The sequence below is a fragment of the Mustelus asterias genome, chromosome 10 (genome assembly GCF_964213995.1).
Source record: "Mustelus asterias chromosome 10, sMusAst1.hap1.1, whole genome shotgun sequence".
In the NCBI taxonomy this organism is placed as follows: Eukaryota; Metazoa; Chordata; class Chondrichthyes; order Carcharhiniformes; family Triakidae; genus Mustelus; species Mustelus asterias.
The window spans coordinates 113,880,020-113,898,987 of NC_135810.1; the positions used below are offsets into that span (position 1 = coordinate 113,880,020).

Consider the following 18,968-nt stretch of genomic DNA (forward strand, 5'->3'; position numbering starts at 1 on the left):
GTTCCAGGCACCCACCACCCTCTGTGTACATCTCCTTTAAACCTTGCCCCTCACACCTTAAACTTATGCTTCCTAGTAATTGACTCTTCCACCCTGGGGAAAACCTTCTGACTATCCACACTGTCAAGAACAAAGAACAAAGAACAAAGAAAATAACAGCACAGGAACAGGCCCTTCGGCCCTCCAAGACTGCACCGACCATGCTGCCCGACTTAATTAAAACCCCCTACTCTTCTGGGGACCGTATCCCTCTATTCCCATCCTATTCACATACTTGTCAAGACGCCCCTTAAAATTCACTACTGTATCCACTTCCATTACCTCCCCCGGCAACGAGTTCCAGGCACCCACTATTCTCTGTGTAAAAAATCTGCCTCGTACATCTCCTTTAAACCTTGCCCCTCGCACCTTAAACCTATGCCCCGTAGTAATTGACTCTTCCACCCTGAGAAAAAGCTTCTGACTATCCACTCTGTCTATGCCCCTCATAATCTTGTAGATTTCTATCAGTCGCTCCTCAACTTTTCCGTCGTTCCAGTGAGAACAAACCAAGTTTCTCCAACCTCTCCTCATAGCTAATGCCCTTCATACCATGCAACATCCTGCTAAATCTTTTCTGTACCCTCTCCAAAACCTCCACATCCTTCAGATAGTGTGGCGGCAAGAATTGAATACTATATTCCAAGTGCGGCCTAACTAAGGTACTATAAAGCTGCAACATGACTTGCCAATTTTTAAACTCAATGCCCTGGCCGATGAAGGCAAGCATGCCGTTTGCCTTCTTGACTACCTTCTCCACCTGCGTTGCCACTTTCAGTGACCTGTGTACCTGTACACCCAGATCCCTCTGCCCATCAATAAATTTGTCTGCATGATCTCACCTGTATTTACGAGAGGCAGTGGTGGTGGAAATCAGGGCAAAACTGTGGGGACAGGCCTCACGCAGTCTCTCAACCCTAAGCTCCCCTTTAGGATTCCTCATACTTGGACCCAATCTCTCGAATGTAAGGACCTTTCCTGGAATCCAAGGTAAATGGTGCACTAACTACAAAGCTGGAAAATGGGTTGGGATTATCGTAGAGTCGGAAACTTCAGGGAAGGAAATTCTGCCCTTTGTATCAAGTTCTATCTTGGATGCTGAGAACTCATCAATCTCTGACTTAGAGATGTTGTCCTGCCTCAAATATCATCAAAAACTGATGATCTGATTATTTATTTCATGGCAATCATTTGGACCTCGCTGTGTGAAAATTGGTGCCTCCCCAACTTACAGGAGCAGCTACACTTAAGCTTAAGTTTATTTATTAGTGTCCCAAGTAGGCTTACATTAACACTGCAATGAAGTTACTGTGAAAATCCCCGAATCGCCACACACCGGCGCCTGTCCGGGTACACTGAGAGAGAATTTAGCACGGCCAATGCACCTAACCAGCACGTTTTTCGAACTGTGGGAAGAAACCGGAGCACCCGAGGAAACTCACGCAGATGCGGGGAGAATGTGCAAACTCCACACAGACAGCAACCCAAGCCGGGAATCAAACCCTGGTCCCTGGAGCTGTGAGGCAGCTTTGCTAACCACTGTGCCACCCTGCTCCCCATTCAAGAGAGTATCAGTGACTGTAAAGCATTTGGAACACGCTGAGGTTGTGAAAATTGCAGTATAAATATTATAAGTCTATTTTTCTTTGTATTGCTTCATGTTCTTTGGTGGTGGCTGGTGTTAAGCGGGCAAGTACTGTGAGCACTATCGCACTGCCCCACCCAACAGCCCTTGACAGTGAGAAGCTGTACATGTCATGCGATCATTCACATTGTATTCCACATTGCTGTGATGCCAATCTTATTTCTCTCTATATCCCTGCTTTTAAATAAATTATACTATTCCAAATTAAAGTACAGCCCCTCAAATGGTGCAGTATAGTCCCTGCACATTGGTGAAGACAGCAAGTTCCGTTCCTTCATTACATTTTTTTATTCATTCATGGGGCATGTGCTGCTGGCTGGCCAGCATTTATTGCCCATCCCTAGTTGCCCTTGAGAAGGTGGTGGTGAGCTGCCTTCTTGAATCGCTGCAGTCCACGTGCTGAGGGATGACCCACAATGCCGTTAGGGAGGGAATTCCAGGATTTTGACCCAGTGACACTGGAGGAATGGAGATATATTTCCAAGTCAGGATGGTGAATGGCTGGGAGGGGAACTTGCAGGTGGTGGTTTTCCCAGGTATCTGCTGCCTTCTTGGGCGATTTCCGTTTCTGAATGGTTCCCTGGTGATTGAAGATGGCATCATGACTTGGTGCCACTTTGCCACTTTCAAAGGATGGCATAGGATATTCAGCATAGAAAGTAACCATCTGACAGTCTGCAGCAGTGCACGTCGGTGCTTATGTTCCACTCAAGTCTCCTCCCAGGTTTCCTCATCGTGATCCTCCATCCTCTCCTCCTTTCTCATGTGCTTACCAGTTTTCACCTTGCGAGGAGAACAGCCGGTCCATCAAGAATGTTGGAATCCAAGCCAGCTAATAAATAAAAATAATTCAAGCTTTCAGGAGAACTAAAATGAGAGGGATTCTCCGGTCTCTGCCAGGGCGGAACCCGCTGCGAGCGCGAACCAGGAATTTGGCGTTCCAGCCAAAATTCCATTCACCTTCAGCGGCACCGGAGGCTCCCAGCCACGAGCGAGGACAGGAGGTTTCGGCTTCAGTTTTTAATGGGGAGAAAGGCTGTTGCGGGTGAAACCTCTGCAAAGGGGAACAAGTTGGCTGGGGATTCTTGTGAAGCAGTGGCTGGTGTCCCTATCTCTCGGCCAGAAGCTCCAGGTTCAAGTACCGCTTCAGGAGTTGTTGGGCCAGCGGTGGTGTGATCATAACATGGACAAACAGACTGATTATTGGTCTGTAAATCCTTCCACTATGACTGATGGCAGGCGATAAGAACGGGGAGAGTTTCCATGCCAACCGTACTGCAGAAGGCAATGGCAGATCACTGCAGTGCTTTGCCAAGCATAATCAAAGAGCAATCAGATGGAAACCCCATGGTTGCCAACTCCCTCTCAGGGAAGGGTTGTAACTCTTCACACGGGTCCAGACAAGTAAATGTGCCAGGGACAAGGGGGCACAATTCTGGCTTGAAGTCTTGGCGCTTGCTCTGGCGCTGAGGAACATTCACCATGTTTTCATATGGTGCATATGGTGAGACTGAGCCTTGGTATGGGTCCTTTTATCTTTTACGAAGCGTGCCATGTGCCCAGTCACTGTCCTTCATGAAACTGGACCAAGAGTCGCCCCTTCCACCCCTTGCCACCAACCTTGCCCATGGCTTGTCTGACTGGCACCATAATTTGGATAAAAGTGGCGAGTTTCTTTGCTGGCTCAATCAGCAGACACCAACATTACTGACTGCTGTGAGCAGCTAGAGGTACGGGGATGACACTTGAGGTCTTGTCATACTCATCCACGGGGATGCAAGTGGAGAACATCTGGACCTTCCGTCTAAACTCCTTAGAGGCAAAATAGTACAGCAACGGGTCAAAGCAGCCATTTAAGCTGTTCAGTGTCAGCGACAACTTGTAGAGGGCGTAGATTGGCCTCTTCTGATTTGACCGGACAAAATGTACAATCATAATGATCTGAGTCGGGAGGTAGCAGATGGTGAAGGCGAACAATACGACTAACGTCAAATAAACAATCTGCTTCCTTGACTCTCTCATTTGAGTCAATGGGGTCTTCAGTAGAGTCCAGATTATTCTGGAATAGCACAGCACCATGATAACGAAAGGAAGTAAGAAGAACAGAAATATCTGCGCCGAGAAGTAGAGGTAGAAATAATGAATGGCGGGAAACATGTCGCGAGGTATGATATCGAAGCAGGTGGTGATATTCAGCGGAGGCACCTGATAGGTCAGCTCGGTGTACATCAGAGGCAAATGTACCAATAAGACAAAGAACCAGCTGAGCAGGCACAGCAAGCTGGCGGCTTTCACCGTGCGAAGGTGGGAGGTGTGCAAGGGGTGCACGATTCCGAGGTAACGCTCCACGCTTATCCACATGACAGTCAGGATGGAGCAGTGCGTGTTGCCGTAAAACAGGACGGTCACCACTCGGCAGAGCGGTTCGCCCACCTGCCAGTTATTCCGGTTGTAGTGATAGGTGATCTGGAACGGCAGCACCAGGCTGTACAGGAGATCAGAGATGGCCAGGTTGATGGAAAAGACCATGGTCGGGGTCTTGGGCCACATGCGGCAGCAGAGGAGCCAGAGGGAGACCATGTTGAGTGGAGTGCTCACCAGAAAGATGGCCAGATAGATGGCAGGCAAGGTGAAGTGTAGCATAGTGTTGCTGAGCATCTGGATTGTGGAGTCTTCTATCTGGATTGAGGAGTCCTCGGGCTGAGCTGTGAGGTTCATTGTCCAACAGGGCCTCTGAGAGGTTCCTTACGAGGATTAAGAGCCAAAATCCTGAGAAAACAAAGAGAACAAATTTTCACATATATTTGGGAAAGTAATGAGAGTGATGACCAAAACTGCAAGAAACTACAAAGGGTCGTGAACAAAGCCCAGTCCATCACGCAAACTATCCTCCCATCCATTGACTCTGTCGACACTGTACTCACAGGTACAAGGGTCCAGTCCCACTACTAGTCTTGAGCACAGAAACCCAGGCCTACAATCCAGTACAGTACTGAGGGAGTGCTACAGTGTCAGTGTTGACTTCAGGTGGGACATTCAACAAAGGCCCCAGCCGCCTACTTAGACAGATTTTGAGAATCCCAAAACACTACTTGGGAAGGAGGGGTGTGAGTTTTCCCTGATCTCCTGGTTATCCCTCAATTAGCATCACAGATTAACAGGTTATTCATCCGACGGGAAAAAGATACAAAAGCCTGAGGTCACATACCAACCGACTCGAGAACAGCTTCCTCCCTGCTGCCGTCAGACTTTTGAATGGATTAAGTTGATCTTTCTCTACACTCTAGCTATGACTGTAACACTACATTCCGCACTCTCTCCTTTCCTTCTCTATGAATGGTATGCTTTGTCTGTATAGCCTGCAAGAAACAATACTTTTCACTGTATGCTAATACATGTGACAATAATAAATCAAATCAAAATCAAAATCAAATTTGAATGGTTCCAGGAAGGAGGGATTACAGTTACGGGTAGTCTGAAGAAATTGGGGTTGTTCTCCTTATTGAATCCTGAAGGGATTCGATAGGGTAGATACCGGGGGGATATTTCCACTTGTGGAAGGGATTGGAACCAAGGGACACAATTTATGAATAAGACATCCATCGTTTAAGACAGAGATGAGGAGAACTTTTTTTCTCTTCAAGTGTAAGTTTGTCTGTGGGATTCTCTTCCCCAGGGAGAAGTGGAAGCTGGTCATTTGTTTTTGAAGCGTATCTTCACACAATTTTTTCCCTTTCGGGAACAATGGGGAAAGGATCCCCAATCTCACTATCAGCCCATTGGACTGCATTATGAATGCTCCTTCCGTGGCCCACAAGTCCAGATGTTGGACTTGAACCTGGAGGTAGAGGCGCTTTCACTGTGCCACACCTGCTGGGTCATTACATTTATTCAGGGTAGAGTTCGGCAGATGTTCGATAGACAAGGTGGATTTTTCCCGTCCCACCTGCCACAGGAATCATAGCGGGCGGAGGGTGGGGCGGGGTGGGGGCGGAGTGGGGGGGGGGGGGTGCGCGGGTGAGGCGGACCATGCAAAGGTCCGTTGACCTCGGGTAGGATTTTCTAGTTTTGGGGCCGGAAAATCCCGCCCAAAGAGAGAAAGGTTATTGCGGGGGGGGTGGGGGTTGGGGGGTGGACATGGGGCGGAGAGTGGGGGGGGTGGCAGATGGCAAAGTAAAATTGAGACCAAGACCAGATCAGCCATGATCTTATTGAATGGCAGAGTGGGTTCAAAGGACTGAATGGCCTATCCCTGCTCCTAAGTGCTGTGTTCCATGGAAGGTTATGAGGAGATTTGACTGAGATGTTTAAAATCATGAAGGGTTTAGGTAAGAAAGTGAAACTGGTCCCAATGACTGAACGATCAATAAACAAAGGGCACAGATTGGAAGCGATTGGCAAAAGGATGAGTGGTGATGAGAGGAACAATACAATGGGTGGTTAGGGTCTGGAATGTTCTGCCTGTCAGAAGGGCAAGTTAAAATGGATGATCGTGGGAAGGATCTGGATTGTTGGTGGTTGGGTCTCACGGTAGGCCCACTCAGATTCCATGAATATTCCAGTATTGCACAAATGTTCAGAAGAATTTTGGACATTCCGGAGAACACAATGGTGACATAAATATTCAAACTGCATTGCAATAAAAAATGTGATATTAAAAGTTAATTTATTAGTCACAAGTAAGGCTTACATTAACGCTGCAATGACGTTACTGTGAAATTCCAATGTCGCCACACTCCGGCACCTGTTTGGGTCAATGCACCTAACCAGCACGCCTTTCAGAATGTGGGAGGAAACCGGAGCACTCGGAGGAAACCCACGTAGACATGGGGGAACGTGCAAACTCCACGCAGACAGTGACCCAAGCCGGGAATCAAACCTAGGTCCCTGGCGCTGTGAAGCAGCAGTGCCAAACACTGTGCTACGAAAGTTAAGGCTGGGTTTCAAAGCGACAATTATTTTCTGGGGCTTTCCTTCTTCCGAATAGTTCAACGGCTTCAGTTATCACCGAAGGGAAGGCGATGGCCTTGTGGTATTATCACTCGACTATTAATCCAGAAACTCAGCTAATATCCTGGGGACCCAGGTTCAAATCCCGCCACGGCAGGTGGTGGAATTTGAATTCAATAAAAGCAAAATATCTGGAATTAAAAATCTACTGATGATCACAAAACCATTGCCGGTGGCTGGAAAAATCAATCTGGTTCACTAATGCCCAGTAAGAAGTCTCACAACACCAGGTTAAAGCCCAACAGGTTTATTTAATACCTGTTGGACTTTAACCTGGTGAGACTTCTTACTGTGCTTACCCCAGTCCAATACCGGCATCTCCACATCATCACTAATGTCCTTCAGGGGAGGAAATCTGCTGTCCTTACCTGGCCTGGTCTACATGGGACTCCAGAGCCACGGCAATGTGGTTGACTCCCAGCTGTCCTCGAACAGACAGGAACGGACAATTAATGCTGGCCAGCCAGCGACATCCACGTCCTATGAATGAATAAAAATAAAATAAATTGTTGCACAAAATAATCACGTCATGAGCAAACCTTATTGGGTAAAAAAGGTTAATTCCAAACCTACACTCTGAGAGTGCATAAACTGATGTGCGGTTTTTGTCTTAATGACGAATTAAAAGATAAGCTGGTATGAAAAATTGCACTAGACGATGGATAATTCTTTATTTGAAACAGTGACTTGTTGAGCAGAAGATGTAGATGCAGAAGGAGATCTTTCAATGGTGCCTTCGCCAACTGCAATAACAGATCAGTCGTTAGCTGAATATCTGCACTGACTTATTTGTTTCCTGTGAGAGGAACAATTTGATATCGAGGAGCTTGAAATCAGCGCTGAGATGCTGCAAAAAATTTGGTCAGGACTTTCTTACAGATTTCTTGCTCATTGGTTGCTAACAACTCATTCGGTAAGTTCAGTCTCACCACAATTTTAACACGGACCCTGCCCTTGTGTTTCGGGGATTGACACATTGAAAGATAGGTTAACTCTTCCGAGAAAATAACAATGTGTATATAGACGGTGCAAACACTAATATTTGTGCAGCATGATTTTCAGATCTGGATTCTTTTTTTGCTAATGTAGCTTGAGCGCACATGCATAAAAACAACTAATTTACCATCACTCAGCATGCCTCAGGGGAGTCACTGGACTAGTAATCCAGAGACCCAGGGTAATTCTCTGGGACAGCAAGGTGGCACAGTGGTTAGCACTGCTGCCTCACAGCGCCAGGGGCCCAGGTTCAATTCCAGCCTCGGGTCACTGTCTGTGTGGAGTTTGCACATTCTCCCCATGTCTGTGTGGGTTTCCTCTGGGTACTCCAGTTTCCTCCCACAGTCCAAAGACATGCGGGTTAGGTTGATTGGCCATGATAAATTGACCATACTGTCAGGGGGATTAGCTAGGTAAACGTGGGGGTTACGGGTAAAGGGCCTGGATGGGATTGTGGTTAGTGCAGACTCAATGGGCTGAATGGCCTCCTTCTGCACTATAGGGATTCTATGATTCTATGATTCTAGGACCCGGGTTCAAATCCCATGGTGGAATTTGAATTCAATAAAAATTTAGAAATAAGAATTTACTGAAATCCATTGTCGATTGTCATTAAAACTCATCTGGTTTGCTGGAATCATGGAATCCCTACAGTGCAGAAGGAGGCCATTCAGCCCATCGGGTCTGCACCGACCACAATCCCACCCAGGCCCATTCCCGTAACCCCACATATTTACACGGCCTAACCCCCTGACACTAGGGACAATTTATCATGGCCAATCAACCTAACCCGCATGTGTTTGGACTGTGGGAGGAAACCAGAGCACCCGGAGGAAAACCACGCAGACACGGGGAGAAAGTGCAAACTCCCCACAGACAGTGACCCGAGGGTGGAATTGAAACAGGTCCCTGGCGCTGTGAGGCAGCAGTGCTAACCACCGTGCCACCGGGCTGCCAGAATGTCCCTTAGGGAAGGAAATCTGCCGTCCTTACCTGATCTGGCCTACATGTGACTCCAAAGCCACAGCAATGTGGTTGACTTGTGAATGCCCTCTGAAATGGCCTAGCGAGCCCCTCAGTTTACAGCAATTAGGGATGGGCAACAAATGCTGGCCCAGCCAGTCATGCCCACAGCCCATGAATGAATTTTTAAAAATGCATGGCAGATCTGAGGGCATAGGTTTAAGGTGAGAGGGGGGAGGTACAAAAGGGTCCAGGGGGGCAATTGTTTCACACAGAAGGTGGTGAGTGTCTGGAACGAGATGCCAGAGGCAGTAGTGGAGGCGGGTACAATTTTGTCTTTTAAAAAGCATTTAGACAGTTACATAGGTAAGATGGGTGTTGAAGGATATGGGCCAAACGCGGGCAATTGGGACTAGCTTAGGGGCTTTCAAAAAAAGGTGGCATGGACAAGTTGGGCTGAAGGGCCTGTTTCCATGCTGTAAATCACTATGACTCTATGAGTGCGACCAAAAGCTATTATAATTAATTTAGTGAATGGGCATTCCCGGCACAGCCGCAAGTTCAAATAATATCTCTTGGACCACTTGCAACACCATGAGTCTTCCCCTTTGATCAGCCTATCAGCCTACCCCAGCATACCTTCAAAACCATGAAGGCAACGCACAACTTAAAGAATCAAAAAATCATGAAGTTCTGTTAAACCTGTATCAAACCTTGGTTAGATGACCAGAATTACACGCCATTTTATCAAAAGAACATGGAGGTACTGACGAGGGTTTAGAGAAGATTCACAAGGACGTTACCAGAAGCGTGTGGATATATCAGGAAAGGATGGATAGCCTGGTCTGTTTTCACATGAAAAGAAATGATGGAGGGCTGACCCAATAGAGTTCTTTAAAATGATAGGATTTTGGATACAGATGGAGTTATGTTCTTGTGGGAAAGAACATAATTCGAGGTCATCAACATAAGATGATCAGCAAGAAATCCAATGGGGAATTCAGAAGAAACTTCTTTTCCCCAAAGGATGGTGAGAAAGTGGAACGCTGTAGGAGGTGGTTGGAGCAAACAGCAACTAAGGGGATAGACAAGCAGGTGAGAGAGAAGAGACCGGATGGTTATCATGATTGGTTTCGAAGAGGGAAGGTGGAGGAGGCTTGAGTGCGGCATAAACATTGCCATGGGCCGGTTTAGCCAATGTTTTTGTGCTGTACAGCCTACGTACTTAATACAATGTAACCAGCACTGCCAAAACAAGTTAATTGGTCACATCTTGTTGGATTCTCGGACATTGGCTGCCATGTGGCAACATTACAAAAGTACTCTGTTGGCTGTGAAGCCACTTGCGATGCCCTGAGGGTGATTCTCTGATGTCAGACTGTCACCGCTGCCAATGAGAACGGACAAATTGGCGCTCCGCCTAAACTCCATTCACTGCAGCAGAACCGGGGAATCCCAGTCACGGGCGAGATCGGAGAATCCCAGCCGCGGGCGAGGTCGGAGAATTCTGGCAAATGTCTTTCTTTCTGATTAAGTGTTACAGGCAGACCTGCATTCACTCATGATCGCTGGTCATCTCAAAGTTTTACTGCCAATGAGGGTATTTTTGGAGTATCATCATTATTACAGTGAATAAACAAGAGAGGCCGACCCGCAAACTCCCGCAAACAACAATGTGATAATATTTTGATTTGATTTATTATTGTCACATGTATTAGCATACAGTGAAAAGTATTGTTTCTTGCACGCTATACAGACAAAGCATACCGTTCATAAAGAAGGAAAGGAGAGAGTGCAGAATGTAGTGTTACAGTCATAGCTAGGATGTAGAGAAAGATCAACTCAGTGCGAGGTAAGTCCATTCAAAAATCTGATGGCAGCAGGGAAAAAGCTGTTCTTGAGTCGATTGGTACGTGACCTCAGACTTTGGTATATTTTTCCCTAACAGAAGAATAACCTGTTAATCTGTGATGCTAACTGAGTAGATCTGAGAGAACTCACACCCCTCCTTCCCAAAGAGGGCTATGGGATTCTTAACATCTGGCTAAGCAGGCAGATGGGGCCTTAATTGAATGTCACACTTGAAAGTCAACACTGACACTGTAGCACTCCCTCTGTATTGCACTGGGTTGTAGGCCTGGGTTTCTGTGCTCAAGCCTAGGAATGGGACTTGAAACTGGACCCTTGTAACTGCGAGTATGTACTATCTCCTTAGTCATGAGTGACAACCATACAGCCAAGATAGAAAAGGAAAGGAAAAAATAATATTTATATATTCAAATCTCTCTGGTTGTCTCAAAATGCCTCCACGTTGATGAGGTACCTTTGAAGAGTGCTCCCTCTTGTAACATTCAGCCCCTAGGTAAGGCCACGCATATCTGATAATACTGGTCAGTCAGTAAATTAGCAAGTATATCAATAATAAGCATTATGGCAGGAGTTTTCCGGCTGTTAACTCCAGTGGGATCTTCCGATCCCACCCACCGGCGGTGCACCCCTGCCATGGGTATCCCTGTGGTGTGGGGTGGAATCAAATCCCATTGACAGCAGCAGGACCAGAAGATCCCACCCTGGCCAATGGCGAGAGTCACCCCTGTCGCAGGAAACACGTTGTCGAGGAACCCAGAGAATCCCGGTCCTTGTGTAAGGGGTTCGGGTTTTCAAGTTTCAAGTTTATTTATTAGTGTCACAAGCAGGCTTGCATTAATACTGCAATGAAGTTACTGTGAAAAGCTCCTAGTCGCCATACTCCAGCGCCTGTTTGGGTACACTGAGGGAGAATTTAACACGGCCAATGCACCTAAACAACACATCTTTCAGACTATGGGAGGAAACTGGAGCACCTGGGGGAAACCCACGCAGACACGGGGAGAACGTGCAGACGCCGCACAGGCAGTGACCCAAGCCGGGAAATGAACCCGGGTCCCTGCCACTGTGAGGCAGCAGTGCTAACCATTGTGTCACCGTGCCGCCCTTACCACCCCCCCAAACAATCTGGGTGAGATTGTTGTCGGTGCAGGCTCGATGGGCCAAATGGTCTCCTTCTGCAATGAAGGGATTCTATGATTTGTCGATATTTTGAGTTTTCCTTGTGCCTCTTAAGATCACATATAGACATAGAAACACCATAAGAAATTAGTCAAGTCACAAAGCCACGATAAAGGAATAGATACTGGGCTACTTGCTGCAGCCACAACACCACAATGAGAAAAACATGTACTCCATGTCAACCTAGATTTTCCGATATGATTGGTGGTGTTTTGCACGCATGCATTGTGCAAATTTAAGTTTAAATTTGCATGTTCACCCGGCACGGTAGCACAGTGGTTAGCACTACTGCTTCGCAGCTCCAGGGACCTGGGTTCGATTCCCGGCTTGGGTCACTGTCTGTGTGGAGTTTGTGCATTCTCCTCATGTCAGCGTGGGTTTCCTCCGGGTGCCCCGGTTTCCTCCAGTCCAAAAATGTGCGGGTTAGGTTGATTGGCCATGATAAGACTGGAAAGTGCTTAGAGCTGGGGGTCCGGACGGGGAGGAATTTGTAAAATGCGTACTGGAAGGTTCTTTGGAACAGTATGTAGATAGCCCGACTAGAGAGGGGGCTATCCTGGACCTAGTTCTGGGAAATGAGCCCGGTCAGGTCGTCAAAGTTTCGGTAGGGGAACATGTGGCAAATAGTGACCACAACTCTGTTAACTTTAGGATAGTAATGGACAAGGATGAGTGCTGTCCTATGGGCAGGGTGCTAAATTGGGGGAAGGCTAACTATAGCCGGATTAGGCAGGAATTGGTGGATGTTGATTGGGAGAGGATGTTCGAGGGTAAGTCCGCGTCTGGCATGTGGGAGTCTTTTAAGGAACTATTGATAAGGCTGCAGGATAGGCATGTGCCTGTAAAAAGGAAAGATAGGAAAGGTAGGATTCAAGAGCCGTGGATAACCAGGGAAATTGATGATCTGATTAAAATGAAAAGGGAGGCGTACGTTAAGTCCAGGCAACTGAAAACAGATGGAACTCTGGAGGAATACAGAGAGAGTAGGAAAGAACTCAAACGGGGAGTTAGAAGGGCAAAAAGAGGTCACGAGATGTTCTTGGCAGGCAGGATTAAGGAGAATCCTAAGTCATTCTATTCATACGTTAGGAACAAAAGAGTTGTCAGGGAGAAAATCGGACCTCTCAGGGACAAAAGTGGGGAATTAGGTTAGAGGGATGAGTGGGTCAATATGTAGGGATATGGGGGTAGGGCCTGAGTGGGATTGTGGTCAGTACAGACTCGATGGGCCTCTTTCTGTACTGTAGGGTTTCTATGGTTCTATGATTTAAGTTTAAGCTTATTTATTAGTGTCACAAATAGGCTTACATTAACACTGCGATGAAGTTACTGTGAAAATCCCCTAGTGTATCCAATGTCATGTGTAAAGCCAGGGGCAAATGTGGAGCTTCATCGCGCAGACTCATGCTGGGATGGTGCAAGCTTATCTCACGCGTCTGAAAACAAACCCAGCCACAATTGCTGACACTGGAAATACAAATGAACTACATCGACATCCGTGAGGTTTTCCTTGCTCAATACTTAAACTTCAGAAGTGAGGCATCTTTCTCCTAACTTACAAGGCGTGAACTCGATAACTGTTCAAAACATGTCTAGAAGAACGAGAAGCAAGGTTAAGGTGTCTGAGCAGGAGAGAAACTCTGGCGTAGTTACCTCAAGATACTGTGAAACCATGAATCCAAAGATAACTGTTTGTGCTAACCGCAGATCATTGCTGAATGATTAAATATGGACGCCCTTTGGCCTAAGGTAGACTACTGTTGTTTATTCTTATTCATGGGATGTGAGAAGGCCAGCTTTTATTGATCATCCCTAATTGCCCTCGAGAAGTAGTCTTGAGCCATCTTCTTGAATGAATACTATCAAATTATTAAAGTTGAAATTTTATTAGTGTCACAAGTAGGCTTACATTAACACTGCAATGAACAAAGAACAAAGAACAATACAGCACAGGAACAGGCCCTTCGGCCCTCCAAGCCCGTGCCGCTCCCTGGTCCAAACTAGACCATTCTTTTGTATCCCTCCATTCCCACTCCGCTCATATGGCTGTCTAGATAAGTCTTAAACGTTCCCAGTGTGTCCGCCTCCACCACCTTGCCCGGCAGCGCATTCCAGGCCCCCACCACCCTCTGAGTAAAATATGTCCTTCTGATATCTGTGTTAAACCTCCCCCCCCCCTCACCTTGAACCTATGACCCCTCATGAACGTCACCACCGACCTGGGGAAAGGCTTCCCACCGTTCACCCAATCTATGCCTTTCATAATTTTATACACCTCTATTAAGTCTCCCCTCATCCTCCGTCTTTCCAGGGAGAACAACCCCAGTTTACCCAATCTCTCCTCATAACTAAGCCTACTGTAGTTACTGTATAAATCCTCTAATCGCCACACTCCGCCACCGCCTGTTCGGGTACACTGAGCGAGAATTTAACATGGCCTATGTACCTAACCAACATGTATTTCGGATTGTGGGGGAAACCGGAGCACCCGAGGGAAACCCATGCAGACACGGGTAGAACGTGCAAACCCCACGCAGACAGCGACCCAAGCCGGGAATCAAACCCGGCTCCCTGGTGCTGCAAAGCAGAAGTGCTAACCACTGTGCCACCGTGCCGCCCTGCCGATTAGCAGTCTGGTTAAGAAGGCTATGCATCTGAGGTTGCAGAAAAGCCAGTCCAAGAAAGGAGAGCAGATTTCTTTCCCTGAAAGACATTGCGACATTCTGGCCTGAAGGTTAATGCACACAAAGTTGGTTGGAACTGAACATATTGGACACAAGATCACCTCACATATCTCTGATCCACAGTATCCCGGGGAACATAAGGAATAGGAGCATGCTGCAGGGCAATATCAGGGATCATGTCTTTTATATTTTAATTTTGCGTCCGTTCATACTTTGCTTGATTTCAGTGTAATACATGCAGGGCTACATAGTGCAAGCCCAGAGAGTCAGGCCTCACCAGCGGGAAGGAAAGGGTTGACGCAGACAGCTAGAGGTCTGCTCTGCCGACAGATAACGATTAACACATGCTTTCAACTTCTAACAGTAGTAACGCGCAGGAAATCTTTCCGAGTTATCACAACAATGGGAAAACCGGCATGAAGACAGCCAGGCTCCATACCGCCTAGAGAGGTCACAGCCTTCTGGAAAACATGATAACCTAGTGGGGGGGGGGGGGGGAGCGATTAACATATCATTGTAAATTGGTTGGGCAAACACAACGCTTTGACATTATAATCGGGTAAATGGAAATGTCCAGAGAAATGATTACCAGAGATGTATTGAACAATGTATTTTGCATAATGGGATTAGAAGAATCATCTTGTGTCCAACTCGAGGAATTAATATGACAATGTAAAACTTTGCGACTCAGAAAAGTATAATAGCCTGTACGAATCCACGATGGGCAGAGAGATCTCGCAGGCAAGCTGCGATTTCAGGCCCGAGTTCAGCTCTCCCTCATGCATGTGGAATAAAAGCTTTCCTTAAAGTTCAACACGGTCTTCAAGGCTTGACTCATTTTATTTCCCTCCTTCAGAGCAGGAGTAAACCTGTGAGTCTGTTCTGCCATTGATTAGTTCACAGCGTATCCTCAACATCAACACCAGCTTTCCCGCCCCATCTCCAAAATCCTTCATTTCCTTAGAGTTCAAAAGTTGATCGATCTTAATTAGGAACATTTTCAAGGACTGAGCATCCACAGCCCTCTAGGTTAGAGAAGTCCAAAGGTTCACGACCCTGCAAGTGAAGACATTTCTCCTCATCACAGGCCAAAATGGCCGACCCCCTGTCCTGAATCTGTGACCCCATAACTCCAGACTTTTAGAGAGGGAAGCAGTCTCTCAGCATCTACCCCGCCTAGCCCATTCAGAACCCTTTATATTTCAATGAGATCACCTCTCGTTCTTCTGAACTCCAGAGAATAGAGGGCCATTCTCTTCTCGAACGATAATCGCCCAACTAAAGCCAAATTTCATTGCGCCGCTACTAAGGCAATTACATATAAATAGGTGATAAGACCAAATACTATACATAGCATTCCTGGTGTGGACCATTCCAAATGACTCTCCAGCCATGAGGGAGTGTCTTTAACCATGGCATGGGATGGATAACATAATCTGTGGGACTTCTGGCCATTCCTGTGGGGAAGAATTCCTATCTCCACCCCCCCCCCCCCCACCAGCCCCCCCCCCCCCCCCCCCCGCAACCTCCGTCTATGATGACCCCCGTAGGGTCCATTCATTCCTCAGAATAGACGAAGACAGCATTGATACGCTGAATTTTTTTATTGAGCAGAATTTAAAATTAAAACATTACAGAAAATGAAAAAGACTGCAGAGAGAGAGAGAGAGATACAGGCAAGAGCCAGTCCTGTGCTGGTCGAAGAACTCAAAACATACTCTGGACTGAAATAACCAAAGATAGAGCTGTGGCTAGAATATAAGTTAATTCTTATCTGTGTTGTTGAATTTCTTTGGTACACCGCCGTCTCTTACTGCCAAAACAATCCTCACAGCTGTGGCCATGAAAACATGCTGTTTATAAAAAAAACTTTGTACTTTCAAAGAATGCAGTCAATTCCTAGCTAATCCCAACAGGCCTGCTGAGTTTAAAATGTGGTCAAGTTAGCTTTAAAAGCTTAGCATTTGAATGTAATGAGGCATAGATCGGGTGGACTCTGAGAGGCTTTTTCCCAGGGTGGAAATGGCTGCTACGAGAGGACACAGGTTTAAGGTGCTGGGGGGTAGGTACAGGGGAAATGTTAGGGGGAAGTTTTTCACACAGAGGGTGGTGGGCGAGTGGAATCGGCTGCCGTCAGTGGTGGTGGAGGCAAACTCAATGGGGTCTTTTAAGAGACTCCTGGATGAGTACATGGGACTTAATAGGATGGAGGGTTATAGGTAGGCCTAAAAGGTAGGGATATGTTCGGCACAACTTGTGGGGCCGAAGGGCCTGTTTTGTGCTGTAGTTTTTCCATGTTTCTATGTAATTGCATCGGCAGAAATATCTCAAAATGAAGTCTTTGCATCAATGAAGCAAACAGAGCTAAGCATACATAGGATCCCTCAACCCCTATCGCCACCACATTCCTCTTCACTCCTTCTGGTTTCCTGTACCACAGTACTGTGGTCAGTTCACTCAACCACCCTGCAATCCTTGTTCTCAGGTAGCAAGGACCTTGTACCTGCTGGGTACGGGCAAAAGCCAAGACTCCTCGAGCGTTGCACCTGGGGTCCCCGTTACCGGACTCTGAGTCACACCCTCCCGTCCCTGACCACGAATCGGATCGGCGCACCACCGGGCGCGAACTTGCTTCCCGGATCCAGGTATCTAGGATAGTCATCTAGTTTCCAGGTAACTCTCGCAATCTCACAGTGTCTATCCCTCAAACTGTAGCTCGGCATTCTGAGCTGATGTTCATCGAGATGCAGACGTTTGCTGCAGATGTGGTTGTCAGTGAATACAATGCTGTCCACAAAACCCACATACTGCTGCTAGGGCATACCGCGAGCACAGCTGCCCTCCCTATACAAATCGGTTCCATTTATTTAACTAATCTGTCAATGTTTTCAATCAACTTATTGCTGTCAATCAAGTTAACTTCCAGCTTTAATCTTTCAACTAATTCTCATAGAACCATAGAATCCCTACAGTGCAGAAGAAGGCCATATGGATCATCGAGTCTGCACTGACTCATCGACAGAGCATCTTACCTATCCCCGTTATCCCACACATTTACCCCGCTAATTCCCCTAACCTAAAAATATTTTGACACCAAGGGATAAGTTTTAGCATGGCCAAACCACATAACCTGCAAATCTTCTGATTGTGGGAGGAAACCAGAGGAAATCCACGCAGACACGGGGAGAACTTGCAGACTCCACACAGACAGTGACCCAAGGCAGGAATTGAACTCGGGTCTCTGGTGCAGTGAGGCAGCAGTGCAAACCACTGTGCCATCGTGTCACCGTCCAGAAACCTCATCCGGAAACTCAGCTAATGTGCTGGGGACCCGGGTTCGAATCCCGCCACGGCCGATGGTGGCATTTGAATTCAATAAAAAAAATTACCTGATTTAATTGAAGTCATTGCTCGATCTAATTAACTGTTTTGCGATAAGAAGAACAAAGAACAATACAGCACAGGAACAGGCCCTTCGGCCCTCCAAGCCTGCGCCGCTCATGTGCCCAACTAGACTATTCTTTTGTATCCCTCTATTCCCAGTCTGTTCATGTGGCTATCTAGATAAGTCTTAAACGATCCCAGCGTGTCCGCCTCAATCATCTTGCTTGGCAGTGCATTCCAGGCCCCCACCACCCTCTGTGTAAAATACATCTCTCTGACATCTGTGTTGAACCTTGCCCCCCTCACCTTGAACGCATGACCCCTTGTGTTCATCACCTCCGACCTGGGAAAAAGCTTCCCACTGTTCACCCTATCTATGCCCTTCATAATTTTATACACCTTTATTAGGTCGCCCCTCATCCTCCGTCTTTCCAGGGAGAACAACCCCAGTTTACTCAATCTCTCCTCATAGCTAAGACCTTCCATACCGGACAACATCCTGGTAAACCTCCTCTGTACTCTCTCCAAAGCCTTCATGTCCTTCTGGTAGTGTGGCGACCAGAACTGGATGCAGTATTCCAAATGTGGCCTAACCATCATTCTATACAACTGCAACATCATATGTCAACTTTTATATTCTTGCCCCGTCCAATAAAGGCAAGCATGCCATATGCCTTCTTCACCACCCTCTCCACCTGTGCTGCCACCTTTAAGGATCTGTGGACTTGTACACCCAGGTCCCTCTGTGTGTTGATACTCCTGATGGTTCTGCCATTTATTGTATAGCTCCCCCTTACATTAGATCTACCGAAATGCATCACTTCGCATTTATCTGGATTAAATTCCATCTGCCATTTCTCCGCCCAATGTTCCAGCCTATCTATATCCTGCTGTACTCTCTGACAATGTTCATCACTATCCGCAACTCCAGCAATCTTTGCATCATCTGCAAACTTACTGATCATACCAGTTACATCTTCCTCCAAATCATTTATATATATCACAAACAGCAGAGGTCCCAGTACAGAGCCCTGCGAAACACCACTCGTCACAGACCTCCAACCAGAAAAAGACCCCTCCACTGCTACCCTCTCTTCTATGGCTAACACAGTAAGAAGTCTAACAACGCCAGGTTAAAGTCCAGGTTGGACTTTAACCTGGTGTTGTCAGACTTCTTACTGTATTTACCCCAGTCCAAC

General features: G+C 46.9%; 1 protein-coding gene across 1 annotated transcript in view; it reads right to left on the bottom strand.

Moving 5' to 3' along the window:
* Nucleotides 1-2,391: 2,391 nt before the first annotated feature.
* The window catches only part of LOC144499886 (S-geranylgeranyl-glutathione receptor P2RY8-like), a 50,842-nt gene continuing 34,265 nt past the window's right edge, over nucleotides 2,392-18,968 (bottom strand). Inside the window, exons 2-3 of the mRNA XM_078222520.1 lie at nucleotides 7,063-7,174; nucleotides 2,392-4,453 (exon numbers count right to left, since the gene is read on the bottom strand). Of these exons, the coding sequence (XP_078078646.1) occupies nucleotides 3,389-4,402 (1,014 nt within the window). The 5' untranslated portion in view covers nucleotides 4,403-4,453; nucleotides 7,063-7,174 and the 3' untranslated portion in view covers nucleotides 2,392-3,388. The remainder of the gene's footprint in view (nucleotides 4,454-7,062; nucleotides 7,175-18,968) is intronic.